The following is a 14,133-nucleotide window of genomic DNA, read 5'->3' on the forward strand; positions in this document are numbered from 1 at the left end:
CAGGAGGCACAGAGCTCAGCTTCAATGAGAGCCGAGGTTGAACGCTGTAGCAAGAACACACAGTACACACCACTTCATTTTACTACAAAAACATTTATCATCCCGGTAGTAATAAACTGGTTAATTCCAAAACTAAGAAAAACATCAAGACAAATTTAAAAGTACAGATAAAGACAGCAAGGCCCACTCCGTGAAAGCAGTTACTTCGGCTGTTCTCAAGCCCTGCGTGACTGCAGCGGCCCGAGCCGGCGCCCTGAACTCATTCTGTCCGGAGTCTCCCAGCGCTGTGAACAACGGGCAAGGCGGATGTTTACGGGATCCTGGGGATCAAAAGCAGCCGCTGCCAGTGGGAGGAGATTCCCAAGGCAATCCCCGAGCTTTCCCGGATTGGGTCCCTCGCTCTTGCTGGCTGTGGGACAGTGGGAGAGGCACAGACACGGGTCCGGGCCGTATCTCTCTCTCTCACAGCAGCGGGAGTCCGAGGGGCCAGTTGTGAGGTAGATCAGTGGGCGGGCTTCCCGGCAGGCCTGTGAGGGGGAAGGCGGGATCTCTCTCCCCTCACGGCTGAGGATGGAAGGCAGATGTGCAGCTCTAGTCTCCTATCGCCTAAGAGCAGGTTACAGGGCAGCCTGACGAGGCACAAGCGGGTATGGGCATGCCAGGGTTCACAGCTCCCCACTGGTTAAAGGTCAGAAAAAACAGGGCGTAGGCACCCCGTAATGTGTGGGTCCTCCAGGACACGTTGCTCAAGGGGGATCTCCCACACCGTACAGTTCTTCCCTTTCCTGTGCTGTTTGCAGATGGATGTCTCCTGCCCTGTGAATGGATCCTTTCTGTTCCAGCGGCCTCGGTGTGTATTTGCAGACCCGCTAACTGTGTGGCATGCGGGAGTGTGTTACTGTGCTGGCGAGCCGCTCATGCGTCATCGCCCGGAGGAGCAGGGTGTTCGCGCTTCCCAAGCCCTACAGCACCACCTCGATTTCGTAGGCCACTTTTTTTCCCAGCGCCCTGTTGACCCCCGGCAGACGCTCCTCTTCTGCCCCATAATGCACCTCCTTGACCTGGACCTGCTGCGCCCGCCTCTTGGTGACGGGGCGCCCCGCCTGCTGCGCCCGCCTCTTGGTGACGGGGCGCCCCGCCCGCCTGCGCCCGGGGCTGTGCCGCTGGCAGAACAGCATGCCGCAGCGTGCGCAGCAGCTCGCCCGCTCCTTGGCGTGGATCTCCTGGTGCCGCTTGAGGTTGTGCCGGGTGGTGAAGCCGCGGCCACAGTGGGCGCAGGGGAAGGGGCGCTCGCCGGTGTGCACGCGCCGGTGCTCCTGCAGGTGGCTGCGGCTCTGGAACCTCTTGCCGCAGTCGGCGCAGGGGTGCGGCCTGTCCCTGGCTGGCGCGGCTCCGTGCGGCTCGCGCTTGCCCAGTGAGACCGCCGGGGAGTCCGCCATGGATCCCTGCCTCCTGCAGCTGCGGAGCGAGCGACAGAGGGATCTCGGTAATAATGAATTCTATTAACTCCTCACACTTGTATAGCTGGACACTCCACTCACAGCGCTTTACAGGTCATGGGGATCCCCTCCACCCCCACCCCCGCCAGTGTGCAGCCCCACCTGGATGATGCTCCAGTACTCTGCCCACACACCAGCTCTCAGTGGGGAGGAGAGCAGAGTGATGAAGCCAGTTCAGAGATGGGGGTTATTAGGAGGCCATGATTGGTAAAGGCCAGGGGGAAATTTGGCCAGGACACCGGGGTGACACCCCCTACACTTTTTGAGAAACACCCTGGGATTTTTAATGACCACAGAGAGTCAGGACCTCGGTTTTAGATCTCATCCAAAGGACAGCGCCTTTTTACAGTATAGTGTCCCTGTCACTATACTGGGGCATTAGGACACACATAGACTGCAGGGTGAGCGCCCCCTGCTGGCCCCACTAACAGTACTTCAAGCAGCAACCTTAGTTTTTCCCAGGAGTCTCCCATCCAGGTACTGACCTGCTGCGCATCAGTGGGCTCCCAGTTGTGAGCTGCAGGGCGATATGGCTGCTGCAGTAACCAGACAAACTCTGCTCCTACTCTTCAGTCACGTGCGCCAGAGCACAGCACCCCTACAGCAGTCTGCCACAGCCCCGGCTTTCTGAAATTCCTCTAGGAGTCTGAGGCTGTTCCTCCCTGGGTCTGCAGCTGGCCAGGCTGTGGGTTTTTATTCCATCTGGGACTGAGCTCAGTCACCTCCCTACTCCTCTCACGGACACCTTGGCGCCTGACAGCCCCGTTAAGTGAGGAGGCCCCACCGTGCTCGTTTCCGTCGCAGATCAGCCACCTGCCAGACCAGGACTCTGCAGGAGCTGCGCAGTTCAGTGTTCCCACCTGCTCGCGGCTGGCTGCGTCTCCGCAGCCAGAACACCCCAGCACTGCTGGCTCTGTGGGTCAGGCTCTAGAGTTGTATCTGGACTTTAGGAATTCAGTCTTACAGTGTTACATATACAATTCCAATAACACGTAAATACCATCAGAGAGCTCCTCGTTCTCTCCTTCACTCTGCAACAGTCGAGATGCAGAGACCACAACTTGACTGAGCCTTGGTTTCATCACTTTCACTTATTTTTTTAAAGTGAAGTTTTACGTTTTTGACTTAATATTTCCACAAGCAGCCCTGGAGCAACTTTACAACCATTTAACTTCAGTCCCCGGAGGACAGAGCAGAACATCGATTCGACTTTTGTGATCGATGTGTTTTTTCCCCCCAGAAACTATTGTGCTAAACGATGCAAACATATTATTAAAGGTAATATAACGCAGGCGAAAGGATGCGGTGATCAAACTGAATCGTGAGAGATGCAGAGAACTTTAATACATAATACATGTTTCTTTACGGGCGCAACATGCAAACTTATGGTCACGTGCGGTTTCTAGGCAGTTACTGTGGGGGCTCCGCACGTGGGGGGACCCCACACTGTATGTAGGTCCCCCATCCCGACGAAAAGGGGAGCCGTCGTAGAACAAGCGCATGAGCAGTTAAAAAAATTTAGTTCCATATAATGTCGGCGATAAATCGTTACAGTCTGTAAACAAAAGACATACCTTTCCAAGTTTGCGCTCCGTCAAAAGAACGCGGCCCCCCTCTCCACACCCTCGAATTGACATTAGTTCCGGGACTTCGGTTCCTACCCAGGATCCGGTTTCTGCGAAGAAATGAATTAAGGTTTCCATTCTGAAAAATGAAAAGCAAGAGACGCCTTCTCTTGGTGCTCTGTGAAGTCATCTCAGCTACTCATTGCAAATTATTGCTCAAGCAATCTTCTGTTTCGAGATGTTAAGCTCCTGTCGTTTACGTGGTTAGCAACCCCTCGAGATCTCCATTAAAAGCTTCCCACAGGTATTAACATACATGAATACATACGTGTAAAAACGAAAAGTCTAAGTAATGTAACCAGATGACCAGAGCTTATAAACAGCTGGAGAGAATGACGTAGCGCCGTGAAGGCGACGGTTATTAGTAATTTAGCATTTCAAATGCTGGATTAATTCGATATAATTGCAGTTTATTACAGTCAGCGAGAAATAAAAGATTAAAACCGGTCACGGGTAGCAGAGACTTTTCCACTGGCCTCTTGAGAAGACAGCCAAGGTCAGACGGCAAAATAGCTACTGCTGTTGTATTTGATTTGGTTGCTCATCAGAACTAGTATTGTTTTCCAGAACCGATTAGGGAATGCAATTAAATGAGAAAGCGGGCGTTTTCTAAAAAAAAAACGCGCACCTTCCGAGTTAATTCGATAACAAAAACCAAACATAGGAGATCGTGCAGTCTGGCAACTACCAGTATATTGAGTAACGAATGTCCCTCAGTCATTTCCTTGAGGAATCCCAGGGCCTGTAGACAATATTGCAGTTTGTTACAGACACCCACCACTCTCTGCATAAAGACCTTCTTCTTGTTTACAGGAAGAGCTTATTTACCACTTGTTTTCTCTGGTCCTGGTTAAACTGCTTATTATGAAATACAGTAGTGGGTATACAAGTTTACTTCATGAGCTGAAACACACAGTGCAATGCCCTCTGGGACTCAAGAGATAAATTTCCCATAATCTGTGTAAGGCACACCTTTCAGGCCAGGAAGACATCTGGGCACTTTTTTCTGATTTTCTGCTAGAGCAAAGAAATTATTTTTGTAGCTCTGATAAAACTATTGTCCATGAGTTATATTTAGGTATAACTTTGGTTTCCACTCAGATAAACGGAGACTCATTGATGAGTGCATTTGAAATCACAATAAAAGTAAAATATTCACAGTAACTTGTAAAACCTCCAATTCACATGACAAAATAGACAAAATGTCCAGGTCTGTGCAGGGCCATGTTCTGCGATTCCCCCCAGTGAGGTGAAGTGGCCCTGTGACACTGGAAACACGCAGGCTAGTGAATCCATCTCCTTTAGTCCAACAGAAATATTGCTCTCGACTCTTAGGCTTTTTGGCCGGCGAACACTACTTGCTTGTTAACTCTGCGCTCAGATCGCGCCGGCACACCTCTGCGGTGAAATGTCTCTGCGATCTGGTGTTGATGCTCGCCTCTTCACAGCGGAGCCCTTCCTGTTCCTGCTTTCCTGTCTCCTGGGCTCCTCCCAGGGGGCCTGCCCGCGGCTGTCCCGGGCTGTCCAGGCTGTCCAGCCTGCGGAGACAGACTAGAGAATGACCACTTGGCCTGGCCGCTGTGCTGGACCCCTCAGCCCTGCACTGCACCCTGGAATGAAGCAGAGCTCCGGACTCTGGGGGACCCCCAATCCACCTATCACCCCACTTTCCATGGCTCCAGCCCTCCATCTTACCCAACAGTATTCTGCGAGATTGGTTTGGAACTCAGCTGCAGGTGGCAGGGAGAAAGAGCGCCCCCTCTGGGCGAATCAGTATCACGTCTCTCGGTAACCTTGGGCGGAGTGGTGGCTCTGTGGCTCAGGATCTGCACTTGTGGCTGGAAGGTTGCTGGTTCAAATCCCATGGCTGGCAGAGGAATCCTCCTCTGTTGGGTCCCTGAGCAAGGCCCTTAACCCCAGCTGCTCCAGAGGTGCCGTATAAATGGCTGACCCTGCGCTCTGACCCCCAGCTTCTCTCCCCGTCTGTGTGCCTGTGTGTCTCATGGAGAGCAAGCAGGGGTATGTAAAAAGGCAAATTCCTAAAGCAAGAGATTGTATATGGCTACTAAAGTGATCTTATCTGTTACATCTCCTCGTGTCCTGGCCAATAGACCAGGAGGTCCAGCTGTGCTCCTGAGGTCTGAGCAGATCAGGCCAGGAAGAGGATGAGTAAGACTGACTCATCCTCAGTCTGTACACGACCTCTGCCACCGAAGACATCCTCCCCACAGAGCACTTGGGAGAAGGCCAGGCGTAACAAGTTTTTCATTAAAGTTTCGATTATGCAGCTTTTTAGAAAGCAGAAGACAGGTTTCCTGAAAAATAAAAGTGTAAGTGTCTTCCCTTAGCCTGGTGTCTTCAGTATAAAGGCAAGAACTTCCTCAATCTTGCAGTCTCAGACAGAGAGTTAGTGTAAGAGTGTAAGAGCAGAGTGATCGCTGTCCTGCAGTCTCAGACAGAGAGCTCAGCAGTACTGGTTATGGAGCTGCACAGTATTGATGCTACTTTGTCGGGGTCTTCGGAGGAGATGTGTGCTGGATACCTGGAGGGGTCCTTTTCAAAGGGTGAGTGGCACCATTGTGGCTGTGTAGTTTAGGACTTGCTCCTTCACAGTGAATTATAAACGCAATTTCTAATCCCCCATCTTCAAATCTGCTATAGGTACTTTTTCAATTGATGCAGAGAAAGCTTTTTACCACCTTGAGTGGAACAAACTTTTTAACACACTGAGAATTGGTTTCACCTCACAGACCACTGCTTACTGCTGCCTTTCCTCTTGTCTCAGTTCGTGCCAACAACACACTCTCTGGAGTCCACACTCCACCATGGGACTAGGAATGGCTTCTCTCTCTCCATTTCCTCTGTGCTATTGCCATTTAACCCCCTTCTAAACCTAGCCCTAGTTTCCATAACCCTAACCCAGTTACCTTTACCTGGGTAACACTAACTCTATTTTCCCTAAACCTAAATGTGATTACCCCAACTTTCTTATTTAACTGCACAGTGATTAAAGCCCAAAGGTTGTGCCCCTCTGGCAGCCAGCCCTGGCATTATTATGTACTAGTAATTTTCTCATGTCCTGGATGGGGGTGTCATCCTTTCAATCAATCAGTCACCCTTCAGAGCTGGTACCCTGGCTTCTTTCAGGAGGCAGAAGAATCCTGAATCCTCGGATCGATTAGCTACTAACTGCCAAACACACGTGATGCACAGAATGGCCTCTGACGTGTAACTGCTTTCATATTCTTGTTAAGGATCTTGTTCAGGGTAGATGTCCTGTTCAAAGTTGTTTTAATCATTCTTGACCATTACTGTCATTAGACCTTGACTGAGATCACAATATTCACACTGTTTAAGATACTGATAACAGCTGCTTTATCAATTAATGCAATTGATGTTAAACTCATGGTTTTCTTTACCACAGAGAGAATCTGTCCTCCTTCCTTCTGTCCTCCAGAGAGGCTTGGTCTCTGTCTCTCCCTCTTCTGTAGAAAGCACTCATCCGGGCAGGTGACAGTGTTCCTGTGTGACCCGTTGTCTGTTCCTACTGACCTTCCGCCAAGAGTGAGCAGCGCGAATCTCAAGCCACTCGAAGGCATTGCTGTGGGAAAGGTCATTGAACTTCCTGGTGGAATGTGGAAGTGCAGAAGAAAAAGCAGAACAGAGATGAAGAATAAGTGTGATGATGTAGATTAACGTAGATATTAATATCTTGGGGGATTTACAGATGCCACCCAGAGAGCTGGCTCAGAACTACTGCCCCAGGCTGCCCTGGGGAAGCACCTGGGATATTCCTTACTCCCCATCCTGAGGGATGGCATCCCGGCCAGGAAGCCAGGAAGTGGACTGTAGTTACAGACAGCGCAGAGGCCGGTCTGTTCTCTTCCTGACCTTCATGCTGGCTGGGAGTTTCTCACTTTGTTCCTCAGAGTTTCCTCTTTGCCGATTTCCTTGAAAACCTTCATGGTTACGTCAAGCCAGATCTCAGGAGCTGTTTGGGAGAATTTCTTCTTTACAGTCCTTGATACTAAACTCGCCTGTGTCTCTGTCCCCTGTGTCTCTGTCCCTCTCCTTTCTATGTACTCGTTTCCCTTGTAGTAAAGAGCATCTGCTTGGATTTATATCCTGACGCAGCAGTTGAGCAAGAAGATTTGGCTCTTTTGGTCACCGGCGTTGTATTTGCATGGTTCTGCCAGTTACTTGAAAAAGGAGGGACACGATAAAATGGGTTACAGCCTCAGCTCGTATTGTTAAAGAAAAATAAGTCTTTTTGTTTCTGTGCTACTGTAACAGTGTGGGTGAGGCAACGGGGTACTGTATCTTATTTTTACTGCTGCTCTGCTTGGTCTAGTCCTTAGCTGTAAATCCCTACACTAGACTCAGCACAAAATTCACACTGAGTGAGGAGATAGATGCAGCTGTCCCAGCAGACGCTGAGCTCCATGGTCGTAGGTTCGAGCCTGGGTTATATCCCTAGCCGGCTGTGACTGGGATCCCCCACAAGGTGAGCACCAATAGCCAGCCAGGGCTCTCTCAGCTCTCAGCCACATAGCGCCCCCTGTGGCTCCTGGCCTGTCAGTGCGGAACGCTCCTCTCCTCCAGTCAGAGCTGGTCCTCACACAGCGCCCCCTGTGGTGTGAGAGGAAGGTGGGGAGTCGGAGGGGTCGGCCTGCTCTTCCTCTGTCTCTCCTGTGTGCGGTCACAGGGTTTGTAGCCGCAGGCTGTGATGAGAATGAGAAAGACATACAGCTGGTTATACGGGGGGGGGGGGGGTGTTGTAACAGAAATAGACGATACTAACCTTTAAAAAAGAGTACAGTAAATATTCAGTCAATCAATGCATCTTTTGGATTTTTGGGGTAATGTCTTAAAAAGTAATGGAGATGAAAGGCAGGGAAAGGCACCTGACACTAAGTGTTTTAATTCTGTACTAAGACTCAGGACCAGTCAAACCGTAGACACATCCACACACTGCACTGCCTCACCGTGGCTGGACGCAGCTCTCCGCCGGTCAGTGCTGGCTGGCAGCAGGGCTTGAGTCTGAGTCTTTTGCTCTCCTGACCTTTCCTTCTCTTTCGCTTGTGACTGACAGGCTCCTCGTCTTCGAAGATTGTGCCGCGATTTGAAGCCCCAGACAGAGTGCTGCTGTTTCTCCTGACTGGCCTCTGCGCCCTGTTAGTGGTGGGCGGGACAGCCCTGGGGGTCCTGTGTGAGTACGAGCTGCCGAACTCTGCTCTGCGCTTCCTCGTGCGGAGATGAGGCTTCCTCGGCCTTCTACCTTCCAAATTCCCCCTCATTCCGGGTTTAACAGATTATAAAAGTTTATAAACTCCTGAAAGATGGTACAGCTAGTACGACTTTTGCGTTATGCCGGTCACTCTGTTCGAGCTTCTTCACTCGGGTGTAGTTACAGGTATGCACAGATTCCAGCATGAAGAACGCTGTGCTGCTTTTCTGTTCAGCCTCAGATGTTGTGGAAGGGTGGGTGAAAAGCTGCCGTGTAAAGGCGCTGCTGTGTTTCACCATGTTCACCTCATTCTGCAATGCCAGTACTCAGGGAAGTCAGTGTGGCACGCCGTGCAGCGTGTGTGTAAAGCAGCTGTGCTGGGCTCTCAGGTGCAGTGTGTGTGTAAAGCAGCTGTGCTGGGCTCTCAGGTGCAGCGTGTGTGTAAAGCAGCTGTGCTGGGCTCTCAGGTGCAGCGTGTGTGTAAAGCAGCTGTGCTGGGCTCTCCGGTGCAGCGTGTGTGTAAAGCAGCTGTGCTGGGCTCTCCCATGCAGACGCGCAGAGCAGTGGCCCAGGGCCGGCGGGCAGCCTGGCCTGGAATTACTCAGCACTGCAGGAGGAGCAGCAGAGGCTGGCAGTGGAGCTCCTGCACCTGCAGGGTGAGCTGGACCGCATGACATCGCTGTATTCTTCCACGAGGGAAAATCGCTCTTTGCTGTGGAACGAGCTGGAAACTCTGAAAAACAAGCACAGTGGCCTGCAGACTAAATTCACCAACATCTCGGAAACCCACTCCGCTCTCATTCGAACCCTCACAGGTGAGCTCATTGTGAAAGAGAGAGGCAGATCCTGACTGCAAGACTGCTCAGTTTACTGGCACGAGCATACAGTCTAACTACAGTATTGGCACTTTCCTTGAGGTACTGTTATTCACTCCAATTAGACTATCTAATATAGCTTTCAGAAGCACATTGAACACTGATTCCCCCGTAGCAGTAAATACACCAGTGTAATTAAGCTCCATTGAGATCTGTTCTGACTTTATTATGATTCTTTCTTTAAACAACTGCCAAAGCCAAACAAATGCCTAGAGGTTCCACCTGACAAGATCCTACTAGAGTCTCCTAATAAGAGTCACTTGTCCAGTCAGGGAGCACAGAGGCAGCTACAGTCCAGACACTGACAGTGTAGCTTCAGCTCAGTAACCTGCTGCTGCTCCTTCGTGCAAATAATCCCTAGAAAAGAGGAACCAGTAGTGAACGAGAGGCAGGTCAGTGATAGGATTGCATTGCTGGTCTCCATTGTTTCACAGGTTAAAATCAAACTCCGAGTGGCGAAGAAGCAGCAGTTGTGAGCACAAAAGTACAGCACATCAATCCTAATCAGACTCGACGGGGACAATATTCCTGCTTTTTTATTTCTTATTGCAAAAATTATGACATCTGTTACTGAACTCAACATGCTATCTGCTCAAGGACTCTGCAATCTGCTCTGTTCACTCTGTGCTTCACCTTTGTCCCAAGATTTCAGGGCTTCAACCGAAGAGCACCTGAGCCGGGCTGCTCTGAATTACTCCTCACTGCAGAGCGAGCAGGAGGAGCTGGAAGCAAAGCTCAGGACTTTGCAGAATGACCTGGCCAGCTTATCCAGCAGCTTCTCTGAGGTGAAAGAAAACAGCTCCTCTCTCTGGCACCAGCTGGACGTGTTGACTGACTAGAGCAGCCTGCGCATTAAACTGGACAACCTCTCTGACACCCTCTCCGCTCTGATGAAAACTCTCGCAGGTGAGGGTGCATCTGTGAAAGACTTGCTGCACTGGGGCACCGTGACGCTGACAGAAAACACACAGCCATTCGCCTCTGGGCCACAGCAGTGCAAAGCAGGTTAGAGTTGGGGCTTAGAGCTGGCAGTGCCAAGTGTGGGGGACACTGGAGATTGCAATGAATTTAGTGTTAGGGGTGGGGTTAGCATTAGGGTTACAGTTAGGGTTCAAGGAGCTGTGATGCCCCCTGTAGGTTAGGGTTAGGGGTAGAGTGAGTGTTAGGACTATGGTTCAAGGAGCTGTGATGCCCCCTGTAGGTTAGGGTTAGGGGTAGAGTGAGTGTTAGGAGTATGGTTCAAGGTGCTGTGATGCTCTTCCTGACACCAGGACGTTACTCCATGTTAGTCCAAGTCACACCCAGTTCCTCGTGCAGCAGGGCCCTGAGAGGCAGGGAGTTAGATGACATGCATGTCTCTGAGACTTTCCCCTGTGTCGCAGTATAGTGTGGTGGCAGGCTGCAGCTGTAGGCCAGTCTGGGCTCTCAGTAGCAGCTCCAAATAAACTTGGGAAAATAAATAATAATAATAAGTGCTTACACTTATATAGCGCTTATACAACCCCACTGAAGTCCAAATCCTCAAAAAAGAACTAAAGAACCCCTTGGCAATTTTGTATGTATGTTAATAGATTAAAAACTGTAATTCTATCTTTGTGTGGTCCACATACAATAGCTTTCACGTCGTAGAAAGCGGGATGTTTTAATCTTGAGATGGAAATGATATTATCTTTAATGCCACTGGTCCATTGCATGGAGACTTCAGATCTTTCCTCCTCCTGCTGCACAGAGGCAAAACCCAGGAAAACATGCCCGGACCACTGGGAGCTGTTCAGAAGGAAGTGCTACTTCTTCTCCAGCGACAAGGAGAGCTGGGGGACCAGCAGTGACAGATGTGTGTCTGCGGGGGGCAGCCTGGTGATCATCAAGAGCCAAGAGGAGCAGGTGGGAGAGACGCCACATTTCTAGACGATATCTCTGAGCTGCAAGCCTGTCACACCATAAGACCCCTCACTCAGTACCCTGGGAACCTCCGTAATGGGATAGGAGGGTCAGTTCCAGTTTGGTTGCTCTGATACTGTATTTCTCAAGGCAGTTGTCTACAGGGATGGTATGATGGCAGGCTAGCAAGGTTAAACGGAGTAGGCTACGCTTGTGGAAATATAAAAACCTCAACGCCCAAACACACTGCTTTATGCTTTAAAGAAAATATGCACTCAACCAGCCAGTGCAACCTTCATGGACAGTAGATTCATTCCTGGCTTTGTTTGCTTGTGTTATTTCTTGTCATGACCAGCAGGAGGTGCTGTATACCTCAGTGCAGAACAGTGTCTGAATATGTGCACTCATATATAAAACTAAATCCCAACATGCAGCACTGCCAGTCATTTTGAGATGAATGAGGGTCACTGACTGTTCTTAACCTATTGGCCTGTTTCTTCTGACGGTCTGAACCTGGGTGTTGATGTGGTGGTGGGGGTGAATTTTTATGTTGTCTTCAGCTCGTCTGCTCTCAAGCTTGGCAAAGCCTGGGCATTCCTACAGGAGAAGAGGGTTTGGTGTGCTGTGGTGAGTGGGCACTGTTGCTGTCTTTCTACAGGGACACCAACGTCAGAGGAGCAGTTGAAACTAGAGTATGGCAATCCTGAATCTAAAGTTTCCTAAATATGGATTTACTTGTCTCTGGGTGTCCTGTCACCCGCTGCAGATTGTCCAGCAGTGCCAACTGTTTTCTTGCATTTTAGAAATTCCTGACGTCAAAGCTTGCCAAACAGATCAACTCTTACGAGGACTCTTACTGGATTGGGCTGAACGATCTGGCTGCCGAGGGCTCCTGGCGATGGGTGGACGACACGTCTCTCGATGCACAGACAACGTAAGATCACATTTCCCTGACCAGTCTGGAGCTCTTCACTTCCTCTGTTACCACTGCCGCCCCTGAGTGAGGACTACAGTCACTCAGGAGGCTCAGAAAAACTGACCTCAACTGAGTGAGACACACTGCTATATATGCTATATATGCTATATATGACTAAAATCTCACTTTTGACACATGCGGCAACAACAACCACATGGTCTTCAGGGCAAAGGGTAGACTTCTCCCAGTTAGTGGGACAGGCTGCAGCCTGGACTGAGTCTTGTATGTGAGGAGCTGCAGAGGCGATGTCCATGAGAGACAGGCAGCTGCCGCAGTGGGAGCTAACTCTCCTGCACAGTGTGCTGACAGGGGGCCTCCAGCCAGCCACTGGGGCACACGTCTTGTGGGTCAGAGGTCGAGTTGAGGACCGCTTAATAATTCCAGATTGGACAGGTAAAAAACAAAGGATTATTGTGGATTCCAAATGACAAAAACGTGCAAACTCAGTTCTTAATGGCAGCTGATGGGTGGCTTCAAGCTCTGCTTCGGTCCACGGCGCAGGCGCGGATGGTGAGCCAGTGTCTGATCTTCTCAGGTTCTGGGCCAGTGTCCTGGGGGGCAGGGAGCCGGACAACTGGAGCCAGGTGGACCCGCAGGGGGAGGACTGCGTGCACATTGGGGTTCACAACACCTTTCAGGAAGCCTGGTACGATGGGTCCTGCAAAGTGAAGTTCAGGAGGATATGCGAAACCACTTTATGAGAACAGCACATCCACAGAGGTGAAGATCTTCCAGGCATCAGCTTGCCAGGCTTATCGCAATATGTGACTCTCCTTGGGCTTCTAGATTTACAGTCATTAAATAACAGTCATGTCGCAAGCTACTATCAGACACTGTTATCACAGGTTTATCTGAGATCTCAGGTTTATCTTTGGTATGGTACTTTTATGTTTTGTCTGCACTATACTGTCTGATACTATACTGAATTCTGTCTTATAAAAAAAACAGAATATAGACTTGCATAACTAAATTAGTGTGTTTTTATTTGCAGACATTATGCTAATAATCTTTAACCTGCTTTAATATGGTTAAGAATGCCATGACCATTGACTCCAGATTATAACTGTTAGAAATGGGGTAACAGTTGTACACCTGTAGTAAAACTCCTGTACTCAGATATTTTGGGGTCCTTTTAAGGTTTGATTTTTTTTTTAAAAAAAGCTTAAAAAGCTGAATGGGACTAGTATATGAGATGAATCCTGTGCTGATTATTGACCTTCAAGACTGACTTCATGCAAATAAGCAAAGTGAAATATAACTAACTGGAATAAAGCAAAAGAAAAAACAGACTCACTGTGGGAATCCTGTGTCATCTCACCTGTGTATTTTCATCAATGAATCACCTATTAAGAGTTGTTTTGTTAGAAATAAGGAAGTGAATTCTTAATTAGCAGGTTGTGGAGAGACTGCATAAAGATCTGTTTGCAGACGTTGTTGGAGAGTGACTTTAGCTGGGGTGTTTTCACAACCAAAGACATGTACATAAAATTCTAACCCAGCAAGATCAGTTCCAGATTTCTACCAGCTCTGCTGATTAACTGGCCCAGACAGAACAAAACCATCACAGAGAGGGCTACCCTGGGACCAGGACTGAACGCCGCTGGAACCAGCTAATGTCTTGTGTGTCTCGATCTAGGACTGACTTCATGTCAGGTAGATTTAAAGCCTTTCCTCATGCCTTTTAACATGCCATTGCACTGGCAAAGCTGTCACCCCATAGAAAAAATTATGATGGGCAACAAAGAACCGAATACTGAATTCTTCCACACACCAATTTAGTATATGTGAATTAGCAGGTAGTTTGTGCTTCAGATCAAAGCCAATTGCAGGGCTCGACTGACACTGCCCTGTGACTTTACAGCCCCAGTGTGAGGCCTACAGAGTGTCGTCCATACTGCACTGTCACCTTTAATGGAAGTGTGAGTCTGGCAGAAGAGGAGCAGACAACACTCTGCACACTGCATACTGTACAACTATACACTGTACACACTGCACACAGCACACTGCACACTGTACTCCCCTACTGCACACAGCACACTGTACGCTACAC

The 14,133-nt window shown here is 49.6% G+C and overlaps 2 protein-coding genes across 2 annotated transcripts; one reads left to right on the forward strand and one right to left on the reverse strand.

Annotated features, from left to right (window-relative positions):
- Positions 1-77: 77 nt before the first annotated feature.
- On the reverse strand, positions 78-3,120 carry LOC148838894 (uncharacterized). Its single transcript, XM_088939263.1, has 2 exons — positions 3,074-3,120; positions 78-1,458 (listed from the first exon to the last, which is right to left on the reverse strand). The coding sequence occupies exon 2, from the start codon at positions 1,437-1,439 to the stop codon at positions 963-965; it is 477 nt and encodes a 158-aa protein (XP_088795389.1). The 5' UTR covers positions 1,440-1,458; positions 3,074-3,120; the 3' UTR covers positions 78-962.
- A 2,395-nt stretch (positions 3,121-5,515) lies between these two features.
- On the forward strand, positions 5,516-11,093 carry LOC148838895 (uncharacterized). The gene is made up of 5 exons (XM_088939150.1): positions 5,516-5,688; positions 8,217-8,333; positions 8,903-9,166; positions 9,872-10,132; positions 10,956-11,093. Exons 1-4 carry the CDS (start codon positions 5,604-5,606, stop codon positions 10,063-10,065), a joined length of 660 nt encoding a protein of 219 aa, XP_088795276.1. The 5' UTR covers positions 5,516-5,603; the 3' UTR covers positions 10,066-10,132; positions 10,956-11,093.
- Positions 11,094-14,133: the final 3,040 nt, after the last annotated feature.

The sequence above is a fragment of the Atractosteus spatula genome, chromosome 2, assembly GCF_055471065.1.
Source record: "Atractosteus spatula isolate fAtrSpa1 chromosome 2, fAtrSpa1.hap1, whole genome shotgun sequence".
Classification (NCBI taxonomy): Eukaryota; Metazoa; Chordata; class Actinopteri; order Semionotiformes; family Lepisosteidae; genus Atractosteus; species Atractosteus spatula.

Bases quoted from the DNA above. Each gene is read 5' to 3' on its own strand.
- LOC148838894 (XM_088939263.1), bottom strand. From the start codon at position 1,439: ATGGCGGACTCCCCGGCGGTCTCACTGGGCAAGCGCGAGCCGCACGGA.
- LOC148838895 (XM_088939150.1), top strand. From the start codon at position 5,604: ATGGAGCTGCACAGTATTGATGCTACTTTGTCGGGGTCTTCGGAGGAG. The intron at 8,334-8,902 runs GTGAGTACGAGC...TCTCCCATGCAG, and splicing joins GACAGCCCTGGGGGTCCTGT to ACGCGCAGAGCAGTGGCCCA. The intron at 9,167-9,871 runs GTGAGCTCATTG...CTTTGTCCCAAG, and splicing joins TCTCATTCGAACCCTCACAG to ATTTCAGGGCTTCAACCGAA.